At 43.4% G+C, this 15246-nt stretch overlaps 1 protein-coding gene across 2 annotated transcripts in view; it reads left to right on the top strand.

Annotated features, from left to right (window-relative positions):
- Positions 1-14544, top strand: part of b4galnt4a (beta-1,4-N-acetyl-galactosaminyltransferase 4a) — a 450051-nt gene extending 435507 nt beyond the window's left edge. For both annotated transcript variants that reach the window (XM_021564073.3, XM_036949745.2), the window contains 8 exons: positions 24-1450; positions 7955-8127; positions 8493-8866; positions 9953-10106; positions 10306-10378; positions 11556-11709; positions 11834-11960; positions 12250-14544. In XM_021564073.3, coding sequence (XP_021419748.3) covers positions 24-1450; positions 7955-8127; positions 8493-8866; positions 9953-10106; positions 10306-10378; positions 11556-11709; positions 11834-11960; positions 12250-12370 — 2603 coding nt within the window. In that variant the 3' untranslated portion in view covers positions 12371-14544. The remainder of the gene's footprint in view (positions 1-23; positions 1451-7954; positions 8128-8492; positions 8867-9952; positions 10107-10305; positions 10379-11555; positions 11710-11833; positions 11961-12249) is intronic.
- Positions 14545-15246: the final 702 nt, after the last annotated feature.

Genomic DNA, 15246 nt, shown 5'->3' with positions numbered 1-15246 from the left:
ATTAACTTTCTCTGTTGCCACAGATTTCCCGGAAGAGGAGGAAGGGGTGGACCCGGAAGATGAGGCCGAGATCGTAGGTACCCAATCACCAAATAGGACCGCTCCGCCTAGCCTATCAGCTAATAGGACCTCCCACCCCAGCCTATCCATCCACACCTCCAGACCCACCCTTGGAGAAAGAGAGGGGGAGGAGGAGAACAGTATTGTGGTCCGTAGAGAGAAAAAACAATTCCACAAGAGTGATGGACAGACAGACAGAGAGTGGGACAAGGACGGGCCGAGGAGAAGAGGGGGACAGACCTCCAGGAGGGGACTTCTAGAGAGACCCGAGGCAGAGAGCGAGGAGCTGCACCCGCAGTCTGACAACATGGTCCACGGTCGCTCCCTCTCCTGGATCAGGATGGGTCCCTCTGCGCTAGGACCCGGGGGGCCGGGCAGGAAGGGAGGAGTAGGAGGGGGTGCAGGAGAGGAGACCCCTCCCAAACTGAGCAAGTCGTCCCTGCTCTTCCCCCAGAAGACCTCTCTCTCGGCCCTTGCCAGCCGTGCCAAGCAGATCCTTAGTAACTCCGCCCCCAGCAACAACGCCGCCAACGCCCGTCTCCATGATAACGCCGCCCGTAACCATGGTAATGACAAAAATGCTGCCGCCGCCGCCGGCAACAACAACAATAGGGAAAAGAAGGATGAAAACAAGATCTACATCACCAGGCCGCGGCCAGTCAAAGAAAGGGAGCGAGAGAAGGAGGAGAGGAGGGCGGAGAGGGAGAGGGGCAGGGGTCCGGGGTCGCGTCATCCGAGAGAGGTCTTTCCTGGGGTGTTTCTGTACCAGAGTGGAAAGACCACCAGACTGGTCAACCTCCAGAGCACTCGATCCAGGGGGAGAGGGGGAGCGGGGAGCAGGGGGCTCGTCACTGCCCCCCAACTCTGGCCCAAACCCCCACTAAGAGACGGCAAAGCTCCCCCACGTGGCACTAATGCTAGTGTTAGCAGACAAGGCGCAGTTCACCAGGCTGCCAGCAGGGTGGCGGTAGTGAGGCTCCGAAACAGAGAGAGAAGGAGAGTTAGAGGAGGGGGAAGGGAGCCCCACATACCCCCAGAAAGAGAGGCTGCCGCAGACTCCACCTTACCCAGTAAAAGAGGCACCCCATTGCCCCAGCACCTGCAGCCCCCGCCACCTCATTCACCCACTCCCCCCAACTCTTTGGAGAATCCCCAAACTATCGAGAGCAGAGTTGAAAGCAGGCTAGAAACCAGGGTCACCTCATACCTCAAAACCTCTGAGATCACTGAGTCACAGCAAAAACAACCCGACCCAGACCAAGAACCCTCAGAACCCGACCCAGAGCCTGATCCAATCCGCTCGAACGCTGACCCAGACCCAGAACCAGAGGAGGGTGGGGTGTCCGACTACAGTTACGAGGCTGAAGAGGCGCGTCCAGGCTGGGCTGAGGTTTGTTGTGATTTAACTGCTTCTGATTGTATTGAATTGAGCCAGACCGATATATCGGTTGATGTTGACCTTTTACCAACATATCTAATCGGCCTTTAAACCACCCATAGTATTTACATAGAGGAGAGTAGGGTATGTTGAGTCATTTTTTACGTTCAGCATCACTGCGTCCACGGTCAGACCAGGACAAGAATTCAGCCCTGGCATTTTATCCCCACCAGCACACATCACTGCATGCCCCACCAAGTCACCGCCTCCCACACTACCCATCCCCAAACATAAATCCTACACCCTGACCCTACACACACACCCTACATAGACACAGGCGTTAGGGCTGTACAGTATAGCGTTTCTTAACCGTTTCGGTACAAGTGACTGGCGAGACATGGTCCTCCTCCTTCTTTTTTTAACCAACTCATGTTTAAAACAAGGTCGTGGCTGCATATCAGACTTTTTGGGGGACTTTTATGCACAGAGAACACGCTGCTCAGGCGAATGGTGCTTGTTTAAAAAAGTTGGATCATGTTGAATCAATGTCTCACATAATAATCACAGTATTCTACATAACGGAACCAAATATATCCACACCACCGCATTCAATCGTGAATGATAATTCCTCAAGTTTTACCCATCAACCATTTCATCTCAATCAGTTTCATGGGGATATGCATTTAGATCTTGAGTTATATAGTGTTGTTTCGAAGTAGCCTACAGTGTTGTTTTTTGACTGATGTGCAGAGAGAATTTTAGAGCAGATGTTGTTTACTGTAGAATAGCCTACCTGTGTATTTTGCCTAGTGGCACGAGCTGTTGAGTTTTGGCCACGAGAAAAATGCGCTGGTGTTTTTGTCTTGCAGTAACGTTATGCTAAAGATCCTGAAAAGTTGGATCCGCAGCCACTTCCTTAAAACAAATACAATATGTAAAAACACCACTGGAAATACAACCCACCACTGTAACTGTGGCTTCTCTGCTGTCACTGTGCTTCTTCTAGTTGTCTGTCTGTCTGCCTGCCTGCTTAAGCCTTATACTGTACATTATAAATGATAATGACTTATTTAAGCAATAAGGCCCGAGGAGGTGTGGTATATGGACAATATAACACGGCTAAGGACTGTTCTTATGCACGGCGCAATGTGGAGGGCCTGGATACAGCCATGGTATATTGGCCATATACCAAAAACCCCTGAGGTGCCTTATTGCTATTATAAACTGGTTACCAATGTAATTAGAGCAGTAAAAATACATTTTGCTATACCCGTGGTTCAGTATATGGGCTGATATACAGTGGGGCAAAAAAAGTATTTAGTCAGCCACCAATTGTGCAAGTTCTCCCACTTAACAAGATGAGAGAGGCCTGTAATTTTCATCATAGGTACACTTCAACTATGACGGACAAAATGAGAAAAAAATCCAGAAAATCACATTGTAGGATTTTTAATGAATTTATTTGCAAATTATGGTGGAAAATAAGTATTTGGTCAAAAACAAAAGTTAATCTCAATACTGTTGATACAAATACCCTTTGTTGGCAATGACAGAGATCAAACGTTTTCTGTAACTCTTCACAAGGTTTTCACACACTGTTGCTGATATTTTGGCCCATTCCTCCATGCAGATCTCCTCTAGAGCAGTGATGTTTTGGGGCTGTTGCTGGGCAACACGGACATTCAACTCCCTCCAAAGATTTTCTATGGGGTTGAGATCTGGAGACAGGCTAGGCCACTCCAGGACCTTGAAATGCTTCTTACGAAGCCACTCCTTCATTGCCCGGGCGGTGTGTTTGGGATCATTGTCATGCTGAAAGACCCAGCCACGTTTCATCTTCAATGCCCTTGCTGATGGAAGGAGGTTTTCACTCAAAATCTCAGTCGTCCTGGTCCCTTTGCAGAAAAACAGCCCCAAAGCATGATGTTTCCACCCCCATGCTTCACAGTAGGTATGGTGTTCTTTGGATGCAACTCAGCATTCTTTGTCCTCCAAACACGATGAGTTGAGTTTTTACCAAAAAGTTATATTTTGGTTTCATCTGACCATATGACATTCTCCCAATCTTCTTCTGGATCATCCAAATGCTCTCTAGCAAACTTCAGACGGGCCTGGACATGTACTGGCTTAAGCAGGGGGACACGTCTGGCACTGCAGGATTTGAGTCCCTGGCGGCGTAGTGTGTTACTAATGGTATGCTTTGTTACTTTGGTCCCAGCTCTTTGCAGGTCATTCACTAGGTCCCCCCGTGTGGTTCTGGGACTTTTGCTCACCGTTCTTGTGATCATTTTGACCCCACGGGGTGAGATCTTGCGTGGAGCCCCAGATCGAGGGAGATTATCAGTGGTCTTGTATGTCTTCCATTTCCTAATAATTTCTCCCACAGTTGATTTCTTCAAACCACGCTGCTTACCTATTGCAGATTCAGTCTTCCCAGCCTGGTGCAGGTCTACAATTTTGTTTCTGGTGTCCTTTGACAGCTCTTTGGTCTTGGCCATAGTGGAGTTTGGAGTGTGACTTTTTGAGGTTGTGGACAGGTGTCTTTTATACTGATAACAAGTTCAAACAGGTGCCATTAATACAGGTAACGAGTGGAGGAACGAGGAGCCTCTTAAAGAAGAAGTTACAGGTCTGTGAGAGCCAGAAACTTTGCTTGTGTGTAGGTGACTAAATACTTGTTTTCCACCATAATTTGCAAATAAATTCATTACAAAATTATTTTTTAAATAATTTTCTAATTTTGTCTGTCATAGTTGAAGTTTACCTATGATGAAAATTACAGGCCTCTCTTATCTTTTTAAGTGGCAGAACTTGCACAATTGGTGGCTGACTAAATACTTTTTTGCCCCACTGTACCACAGCTGTCAGGCAATCAGCATTCAGGGCTTGAACCATCCAGTTTATAATACAAATTAGTGCCTGTCACACCCTAAGTGTTAATTACTATTACAGGGCTCCAGACATTTTCCCCTGGTATCACTGGTCCCACTAACTTTTACAGTTGGTAGCACCAGCCCCTGGCCAAATAAAGTACTTAATAGTGCTTTATTAAGAATGTAATAAATAGACTTCGGAGGTATTCAATATATTTATATTATTTTAATATATAAATATAAATATGTCCAAGCAGGGAGGTATTTTTCAAGATTTTGTGCAACCTAATCCAGTGATTGTCATTAATTTTGGGTTGACAATTACGACTGTAATTGCTATATTTTACTGTCAAAATAGGACTCCTTTCCTGATTTTTGGGGTTCAATAGAGATTAATTACATACATCTTTATGTGTACAAACTAATATCATAGGTAGTGTTTAGAGTTTTTGGAGGATATATTGGCACAGGTGTTAGGCCCACGCTGACAATCCATGCCAATGTATCCTCCAAACACTGGCTTCGAGGGCATTATCACTGTTATGCAACAGGTTACCAACATATTAAAATAATGATTGAAATATTTTAATTAAAAACATTATTTTTATGGATTTATTCATACTATTTCATCCTTCCACAAGATGGAGTGGTTTGTTCTATTGGTTTGGTTGCCAGTCGTTTGTTCTAAATGTTCCATTGCCATACTGGCTGGCGCTGTTCTTATCCCTTGCTTGCTACTCTGGAACAGAGTAAATAGTCATTTTAACGTCATAGATTTAGCTGGTGGTAACTTGTGGAATAGACTCCTGCTGGAATGCGCCTCAACAGGATCGGTGGGTCCCCCGCGTGATGGTTGAGCTAGCGTAGGCTAATGTGATTAGCATGAGGTTGTAAGTATCAATAACATTTCCCAGGACAAAGACATATCTGATATTGGCAGAAAGCTTAAATTCTTGTTATTCTATCTGTACTGTCCAATTTTCAGTATCTATTACAGTGAAATAATATCATGCTATTGTTTGAGGAAAGTGCACAGTTATGAACTTGAAAATGTATTAATAAACCAATTAGGCACATCTGGGCAGTCTTGATACAAAGTTTTGAACAGAAATGCAATGGTTCATTGGATTTAACATTTCCACAAACTTCAAAGTGTTTATTTTCAAGTGGTATCATTAATATGTATATCCTTGCTTCAGGTCCTGAGCTACAGGCAGTTGGATTTGGGTCTGTCATTTTATGCAAAAATCTTTAAAAAGGGGCGAATCCTTAAGAGGGTCGCCAATCAGCATTCAGGAGTAGACCTATATGCCTATGCTCTCGCAATGGCTGGTGCGCATTTCGCACGCGTGCCACTCCAACATCACAAGGCCATATCAAATATATTGGTTGTAAAATAGTTGTTATTGAGCTGAATATTGAGAGTTGAGAAATACAAATTATACATACAGAAAGACGAGGCCCTCGTCTCTTCGACAGGGAGAAGGGATGAAGCTTCCAAAGCTGTTTTTTTCAGAAATTGCATCTTAAAATGTTATACGTTCAGAACACATTTTTCGAGCGGATGGGGGAAGAGGACAGTGACTTGCTCATTACAGTAGCAGGCCCCAGCGAAACAGGCACAGGTGCACATACTTTCATGAACGGAATCATGAGGATAATACACTTTACTATTTGGTCAAAACATGGTTTTAGAGGCCAAAAAATAGAGTGCTTTGATTGAGGTAACAATGTAGAATGTGCTTATTCTACATTTATAGGCACCCTTTCCATTTTGTAAAGATCCATGATCTTGGCTGTTTAACTGATGACAGAGTTGGAGCAGGTCTCTTTTGCTGATGCCACGTTTGACTTTGAATGTGAGTTTGTGTGATCTCAGCTCAGCCTATAAGCAAGCCGGGCCAGCCCATCTTGGTAGGGGGGCGGCCGTTGCCCACTGATCAGCCATTATAGATTAGTATAACAGAAATTGCACAAAAATCTTAACAGGCCCATGGGCTGCTGGCCATGTCACCAAAATAGTGTGTTCGTGTGTCGATTTTGACCAGCCCACCCAACTAAAAAAACTGTCCAGCCCACCCAACTAAAAAACTGTCCAGCCCACCCAACTAAAAAACTGTCCAGTCATCTGGCATTTGCCAGAATTGCCAGATGGCTAATCCACCCCTCAAGGGAAATGTAGAATTCTTTCTAACAAATATATCAACATATATTTCAGGATGTTGTGTATCCCTGAAAATAATCTGCTTCTCCAAAAAAAGTGGTCTCTTGGTACAACTTACCCTAGGTAAGTGGGTAAGTAGGGTAAGTTGAGCATAGGGACAGGGTAAGTTGAGCTGCCTTGGGGTAAGTTGGTGCTGGTATCCTGTGACACTAGGTGATGGTGCTGTGTTTAGTTTATGGAATAAGGGTGTGGTATATTGTATATCTTAAATGTATGCCTACATTCCGATATAGAGCTCTATGTTCAATATCACTTACCCTTCAATTTCTTGACCACTTGTTTTGGACAGGGTTGTTGTTTCTATGTGCCAATTTGTAGGCCATGAAACTGCTCCTTTTAGATTCTTGATATGTTTATCAAGCTCAGACTCCATGTCATCAGAGAAGACCTTGTGTGCCTCTGCCCATCTATCATAGCCTCTCTTACACGCAGGTACATGTTTGTTTAATTTGATGTTAAATGTACATCTTCAGTGTCATTCAGTCTATTTTTTTTCATCCCTTTGCTGCTGTTCAAATGGACTTCTACCCTTATCTCACTTCCTTGTCTGCTCTCTCAAGAACCTCACGGGGGGCTAGACTCCTGCTTATTTTACGTTTGTATGCACGGGGCATGATGATGTCTGCTCTGGAACAATAAAAATACACTATCTTGAGTTCATATCCATGACACATTGCCAAAATACTATGCATAGCATGCATAAAACGGACAGGATTTAATCCTAATTTGTATGGGGTGTGGTGACCATGGGCTCAGCTTACCCCATGGCCATGTGCTCAACCTACCCCAAGGCAAACATTATGACTATATTAGCCCACACAGCTATAATGATGCATTTTCATGCTAGGTTTAGGACCACATTGTAGCATATAGACACCCCAACTGATGTACAAAACTATCGTAAAACGATCTACTTTGGTTTAGATACAAGCATCATGAAACCTATAACACAATAAATTCATTTGACTTTGTGAAAATAATTTTGCTTACCACTTTTCCATGTGGTCTCTTCCTTCAGACTCCATGAAATGATAACCTCTTCCTAAATATTTGGTCACATGATTCATTTTGTGTATGGTTTCCTCGAAACAAGGCTCAATTTACCCCACTTTTCCCTACAATAAACAACACGTCATGCTAATCTAATCAGTTCATTGTAATAATGTTTATTTTTCTTTGTAGAGCTGTTTTTCATTTGAAATTCAATTTGTGCAGAACACGTCTATATTTCATCCCTTGTCTAAAATAACAACAAAAGTCACACACAAAAAATCCCAAAGCCTATCGCTCAGGCTCTAATGTTGAATGATTTTATTGTTCATTTGCCCAGGGACTGTCTACCTATATCTGGTACAATGCATAAAACATGAATGTTTTAAGTGCAGAAACTGTCAAATAAACATAATTATGAATAAATAGGAGAGCATCAACTGGCAGAGAACGTTTTCAGTCAACCCCATGGACTTTGAGCTGCTGCGTTCCGACTGGAATGACCTGCGCTGCAACGTGTCTGGGAACCTGCAGCTGGCCGAGAGCGAGGTGGTGGATGTGCTGGCACAGTACATGGAGAAGCTCAACGAGCGCAACGGAGGGTTAGTGTGTGATTGTGCAAGACCTGGGTTCAGATACTATATGAATACTTTTAGTGTTTGCCTTATCCTGCCTGGAGTACTAGATGGGCGAGGTTTACAGTCTTGTAACTTTTTTATTGGGTCAATTGCCCCAGAAAAGCTCAATCAAGCCCAGTTAAAGTATTTGAACTCTCTCTCTGTGTGTGTGTGTGTGTGTGTGTGTGTGTGTGTGTGTGTGTGTGTGTGTGTGTGTGTGTGTGTGTGTGTGTGTGTGTGTGTGTGTGTGTGTGTGTGCGTGTGCGTGTGCATGTGTATTTGGGGATGGAAGCAATGCAGTAAAGTTGCATGTTTGTTTTACTAAACACACCCTCCCCTTTCTCCCCCAGTATCTACACCCTTTTGCGGATCATCAATGTGGAGAAGAGGCGAGACTCAGCCCGGGGAAACCGCTACCTGGTGGAACTGGAGCTGATGGAGCGCGGTCGGAACGTGGTGCGCCTCTCGGAATACATCTACCTTCTCCTCCACCGTGGCCGGTTGGGAGGAGACAGCCTGGAGAACACGGAGTTCATCCCCGCCTCGGCCCCTGCTGGGTCCCCACCTGGTCTCATTCTCAGCACCCCCGCACCCCCAACCTCCACACACCCCCCTGCCCAGCCCGGGGCCACCCCGTGGGGCACGGCCTACGCCAACCCCCTGCTGTGCCAGCCGGTCATGCTGCAGTGGCGGAAGGATGTGATGGTGCATTTTGTGGTGCCAGGTAGGTACCAGGCGCCTCGCGTGTGCACCAGTTTTCACGCAAAAGTTGGCATTTATTTATTTTTCACTTGACGTAAGAATGTGCTCACCTCCCCTCAAACTTTAGACCATGTATAAGCACATTTTCTAATGGTTGAAATATTATATTGCAAGCTGGAAAGTAAGTATTTTGTGCAAATGGGAGATATGATGAAAAGCTTACTCATAAAAAACTAAAAACAGGAAAACATATTAACAAGAATGCAACCATTTGCCATTAGGGATAGTCTAAAATAATTAGACATAAGAAGCTTATAATTAGACAAAGGAATATTTTTCCAATTTTTTTTTTCATACCCATTGCAGAATATATTCTCCACCTTTTCTGACTGGTTCATATTCCCAAAGGGGCCAATACAATAAATTACCATGTGCATCTCTCATTTAATTGGACCAAGTAGCCTAGTAAATAGATGTATTTAAAGTTTTGCAACATCATAGGCAGCGCAAACTTTTACATTTAAGTAGGTCTATGTATCAAGGTTCATGTTTTTATTGTCATGTGCATGTGCATGTCAAGTAGCCTACAGTGAAATGCCTTTCGTGCTTGATTTTTCCCAACAATGCAGTAGTGAATATCAGTAGTACTATAAAAAAAAAAGTTTATGAATCTCAGTATTTTTGTACGTGCGTAGACTTTTCAGAAAAACGAGCACGCAGAAATGTTGTGTGCAATTTATTACGGTTATAAATGAGGCCCCAGTACTGGAGGGTTGACCTCTCGTTGGGTCAATAGTCCCTTCTCCAACAGTAGTGTTTCTCAAACCATTCCTCAAGGACTCCCACACCTTTCACAATTTTATTGTAGCCCTGGAAAGTGTGCTAGCTCCGGAATAGATAAACTACATGGAATGGCAGGGGAGAGGTTTGGAAAATAAAGCAGACACTCTTGTAGATCTGAAAGGAAAGCTTGGGAATTGAAGATTGCTCTATCTGATTTAGGTAGTCTTGTGTTGTAAACACAAATTTCCCATTCCTCAATTCAATTCAATAATCTTTATTGGCATGGAAAGTTAAAGCACTTACCACTCTTTCTGTGTGTCTCTAGTGAAGAACCAGGCTCGCTGGGTGCAGCAGTTCATCACAGACATGGAGGAGCTGCACCGTCAGACTAAGGACGACAACTTCAGCATCATCATGGTCGACTTCGAGAGCACCGACATGGACGTGGAGCAGGCCCTCCGAGAGAGCACTGTGCCTAGGTGCGTGTGTGTGTGTGTTTGTCTCAGAATTCATCCGTAGCTCCATAGGAGTGTATTTGAATTACTACAGGAATTGAATTGATTCATGAATTTATGAACAGTCCTATGGAGCAATTCTAACTGACACACACACATATTGGATATGTAATTGGACCAAACTCTGGAGTTGACTGATGTGATTGTTTGTGTGTTTTGTCAGGTATGAGTACTTGAGAAGAGAAGGGAACTTTGAGCGCTCAGCGGGACTACAGATCGGAGTGGACACTATTGAGGTGAGAGATAGCGGTCGTTCAGGAAGGGAAAGAAAATTAATATACAGCCAATACATTTGCAAATTCCCTGATTGAGGTGACACACATGCACACTCAGTAGAGAGCAGGCTGAAGCTTCTAGACAACTTTTTACTCTTACAATGACACACGCCATGACCATACTAACCATACAATTTCACATTGACAGGATGAGTAATATAAAAAGCTGCATCACAATTTTATATCCTAACTCTTGTAACTGTTACTCAATCTCAGTGAGGTCTTTTTAAATACAGTGAGATAGTCACGGTATATGCTCTGATATCGTGAGGGGCCGTATTCGGAGCTCCCTTTAAATTATTATGGTTAGCTTCTGACTCTGCAGAGGTCAAGAGGTCCCAGATGCTCCCACGAGAGTCACGCACACATTCAGACTGTCACAAACTGTCCAGTTCTCTGTGACCCCATAGCCTGACAGATTGATAGACAGGCAGACAGACATGTATTCAATGGGGTTCTCTTTCTGTTTGTGCGACAGGGATTTGTGCAGACATTTATCTGTCATTGGAGTGTCAAAGCTGTCACATAGTCTATCTCTATTTCTCTTTCCCTCTCCCACTACTACCCTCCCCTCTATCTCTCTCTCTCCGATCTCTCTCTTTCTCCCAACTCTCTCTTTCTTGTTTTTTTTGTTTCTCTCTCGCTCTCTTTCTCTGTGCGACAGGGATTTGGGCAGACAGTTATGTATCATTGGAGTGTCATGACTTTCACATAGACTTTCTCTTTCGCTCTTGCTCTCTCTCTCTCTCTCTCTCTCTCTCTCTCTCTTTCTCTCTCTCTCTCTCTCTCTCGCTCAATGATTTGGGTAAACAGTTATCTGTCATTTGAGTGTCAAGCCTGTCACATGGGGAAGACTGGGGTGTCACTCACAGTTGAATGACTGTGGGTGTTTTATATCAAAGCCTTTCACACACATACAGACACACGAGTGCATGCTTCGCACACGCACACACACACACACACACACACACACACACACATAGACGCACACACACACACAGTAGAGTAGAGCATTTAGATTGACTGTTTTTGGGTGGCGTTTGAGTTAGTGGGACTGAGTATGTTGGGAATCTGTAACCATGATTGTGTGTACTTTAGTGTTGATTACATCGTATTTATGTGTATGTGTGTTTTACAGGACAACCACAGTATAGCATTCCTGTGTGACCTTCACATCCACTTCCCCCTCAACATCCTGGAAAGCATCAGGAAGCACTGTGTAGAGGGACGTCTGGCCTTTGCCCCTATCGTCATGAGACTGGGCTGTGGCAGCTCCCCGCTAGAGCCTGATGGTAATACACACATGATAGACACACACACACATCACGCACACGGCATGCACACACATCCACACATATCTCGCACGCAGCATGCCCACACTACACACCATGTTTGGGATTTACTTTCCCTCTGCAGGCTACTGGGAGGTGAATGGCTTTGGGCTGTTTGGGATTTATAAGTCGGACTTTGATAAGATCGGAGGGATGAACACAGAGGAGTTTAAAGACCGCTGGGGAGGAGAGGACTGGGAACTACTGGACAGGTAAACTGGCAACCCTCACCATTGCAAACACAACACCCTCTGCTTTCGAACCCTCTTCCCCCCCTTTCTGGGCTCTTTCTCAATTGTCTTAAAATGATGTATTCTCTTCTTCTTCATTGCACTGATTTGAAAGAGCTGACCAGATGGAAACCAGCCTAATGTTGAGCTTCCACCTCATTGTTTTCACCTGTTAAGTATTTTACACTCATTGGAGGCGACAAGAAAAGGAGTGATTTTTATAGCAACCGCTGGCTCCTAACCTGATTGTTCCTCTCTTCCCTCCTTCAAGGGTACTACAGAACGGTCTCGAGGTGGAGAGACTGAGACTGAGGAACTTCTTCCACTACTACCACTCCAAAAGGGGCATGTGGAATGCTCAGAACAAGAAAACCCCTAAGGGAGGGGGTTAGCTAAGGAGGACCCAAAACACATGGCCTATACCTGCAGCTCCACTGTGTGTGAGGAGAGACCCTGAATAAGCTTACTTACTGCCTGACTTTGCCTTTTTTAGATAGGCACTTTTCAGGGATGCCCTTCCCTGCTTCTCTGAGGAACATCTTTTCCCTGAGGATGTTTTTTCCGTCAATGGAGGACATTGAGGGGGAAAACCGAGGGAATCTGTTTTTTATGTTGGTGTTGACGTCTACCCGGATAGACTTGACCTTTCGCCTCACTAACAGAACTCAATGTAGAGGCAATGTCTTTTTCTTTTTTGGTGCAATGTTACCTGACAGACTAAAAAATGTTGTTTATTTGTATTTTGTTTGTTTTGTTCAGAGGAAGCATATTTTATTTTCTAGCGAGACATTTGTAAAGACAACCTAAGATTTTCTACAAAAACATCCATGTGAGGAGATGTCTGAGGAACGTTAGAAGGACTTTGTGTTGATGACAGTATGTTTATTTGTTTGTGTTCAGGTACGTGCGAACAGTACTCGTTCCGGAAACGCGTTCCGTCACTCGGGTGTCAAATTTCAGATATTAGTACTGCAACGACATGTCTGGGTGTTGAAAGTAACAGTGTGTAGTGGGTCTACCTGATGTGCTTCTTCATATAAACCTAACCGGGGTGCTTCATATGTACTATAGAGGCCTATGATGCGGTATGTGCAGCTTTCCCAAATGTCCTGCTTATTTACTCCTGATTACGGATATCTTTTAACATCTTCCAACCTGGGAATTTTGGGAAAGTTTACCCTAAATTGTTGCATATTAAATATAAGCTCTGTTATGTGTACAGTTCTATGGGAGGAGGACACAGACACTGGACCGTATGGAGTGGGGGATCCACAGCGAGGCATCAGATTTATCAAAGTGCTTTGCAAAACGTACTTCGTTTCACAGTCTATCCTGCTTTCTTTTGGTCTGTCTTTCTCTCTCTTTTTTTGTTTTTATTTTCTTATCTATTGCTCTCTTTCTCTACAATCTCTCTCTCTCGCTTTTGCTATCTCTCTCTGTTTCTCTCTCTTTTCTGGCATTGACATGGATTCCTTGTATCTTTCCAAACATTGTGCGTTGCCTCGCTGCTGTTTTGTTGGAAGAATTTTAGGGGAGAGTGGAGTAAGTTGAGTCAAAGGGGTAAGTTGAGCCACCCTTATTTCTAGGAAACCATACACCAAATGAATAATTTGACCTAACATTTAGGAAGAGGTCATCACTTCATGGAGTCTATGAAGGAAGAAACCACATCGAAAAAGTGGTAAGCAATTAGGCCAACAACAAAAAAAAATTCACCAAGTCAAATGAATTCATTGTGTTAGAGGTTTCATGATGCTTGTATTTAAACCAATGTGGATAATTTTAAGATTGTTAAATCATTTGGGGTCTATATACGCTTCAATATGAGGTCCTAAACCTAGCATGAAAGTGCATAATTGTAGCTGTGTGGGCTAATATAGTCAAAATGTTTACTTTGGGGTAAGTTCAGCCATAATTCAAGGCATTATCACTGGGATATGAGGTAACAACAGGGCCTGGCCTATGTACAACATGTCTGTTAGGTGTTAACTTAAGCTTGTATTAAAATATGCTTAAAATTATTTAAAGACAGAAAAGTGATTGTGTTGAATTGTGTTTGGGAAATAAAGATAGACATAGTTTTAAAAATGTATTAGTAATATTTAAATCATTGCAAAAATGTGTAGGTGGCCTAACTTACCCTGTCCTGTGGCTCAACTTGCCCGATACCTGGGGTAATTTGTGCCAAGAGAGACCACTTTTTTTGGACAAGCTATGTTTTCATAACTGTAATGTTTGCATGAATTCTTCCAGGATTACACAACATCCTGAAATGTATGTAGATATCTTTGTTAGAAAGAATGCTATATTTCCTTCACGGAGTGATGCAGAATGTAAAGAAAGGCTCAACTTACCCCACTCTCCCCTTACTATTTACAGATGATATTGTGCTGTGTTCATGGTCAGGCTAGCCAACACTAATGAATTACTTGACTTATTACTTGATACATTTTATTAAAATATTCCAGGTTGATCTACTATCCCCTACAGAGGTATTTCAGAAAACAGATGCCTACCTATCTCAGGTCACAGTGATGAGTGGGTTGAATAAAGGCACTAATATTGGGTTTGGGTGTACTATTATTTCTCTCAGACACTGAATCGGCACATGGTTTATCCCCTGATCCCTCGTTGATCCTGCTGATGGTACGCTCCATTCTCCAGAGTTCTCTGAAAAACCCTCAGATATAACTGGAACGAACCAAGAAGTGCACTGGGAAGGGAGCAGTGAACTGTGAGTGATAAGTGGTAGACTTTGAAACATTTTTTTTTTTTTTACATTTATGCTTTAAGGCCTGTGATGTTTTAAACATATGCTGAGCTGAACTTGGTTAATCAAAGTATGACTGGGTTTCGGGATGAAGCTTCATATTTCTTTAGCTACATAAGAATACTAACAGAGAAACGCACACAGAGACAGAATGAGTTACTCAGAGCACTGGAGCTCTTCCCTGAAGATGTGGATCTACATAAAGTCAAACAGATTTTATTTGAGTGAGATTTGGTAGTGCAAGGCCATTTTACAATGTGTGCCTTTTATCCTGGGTTTGGTGGGAGTCTATAGTTTAGGTAGTGAAGAGGGGAGAAGCAGGGGAATCAAGATAATACCAGTGGGCTTTTTCAAGAGGGGTGACGTTACAGAAGTGTCAGATAGAAATACATTTTGTAGAGCAAAAAGGATGTCCTGTCAGGTAGAATGATGGAATCGTGTCAGTTCTGTACATTACTTTTCTATCTGGAACGTTCTATAAATGTTACATCCTACTCA

Source organism: Oncorhynchus mykiss, chromosome 2 (assembly GCF_057628025.1).
Source record: "Oncorhynchus mykiss isolate SJ-2025 chromosome 2, ASM5762802v1, whole genome shotgun sequence".
Lineage (NCBI taxonomy): Eukaryota > Metazoa > Chordata > Actinopteri > Salmoniformes > Salmonidae > Oncorhynchus > Oncorhynchus mykiss.
Note: the sequence above shows the minus strand (reverse complement) of the source record. Positions and strands in the feature narration are given on the sequence as shown.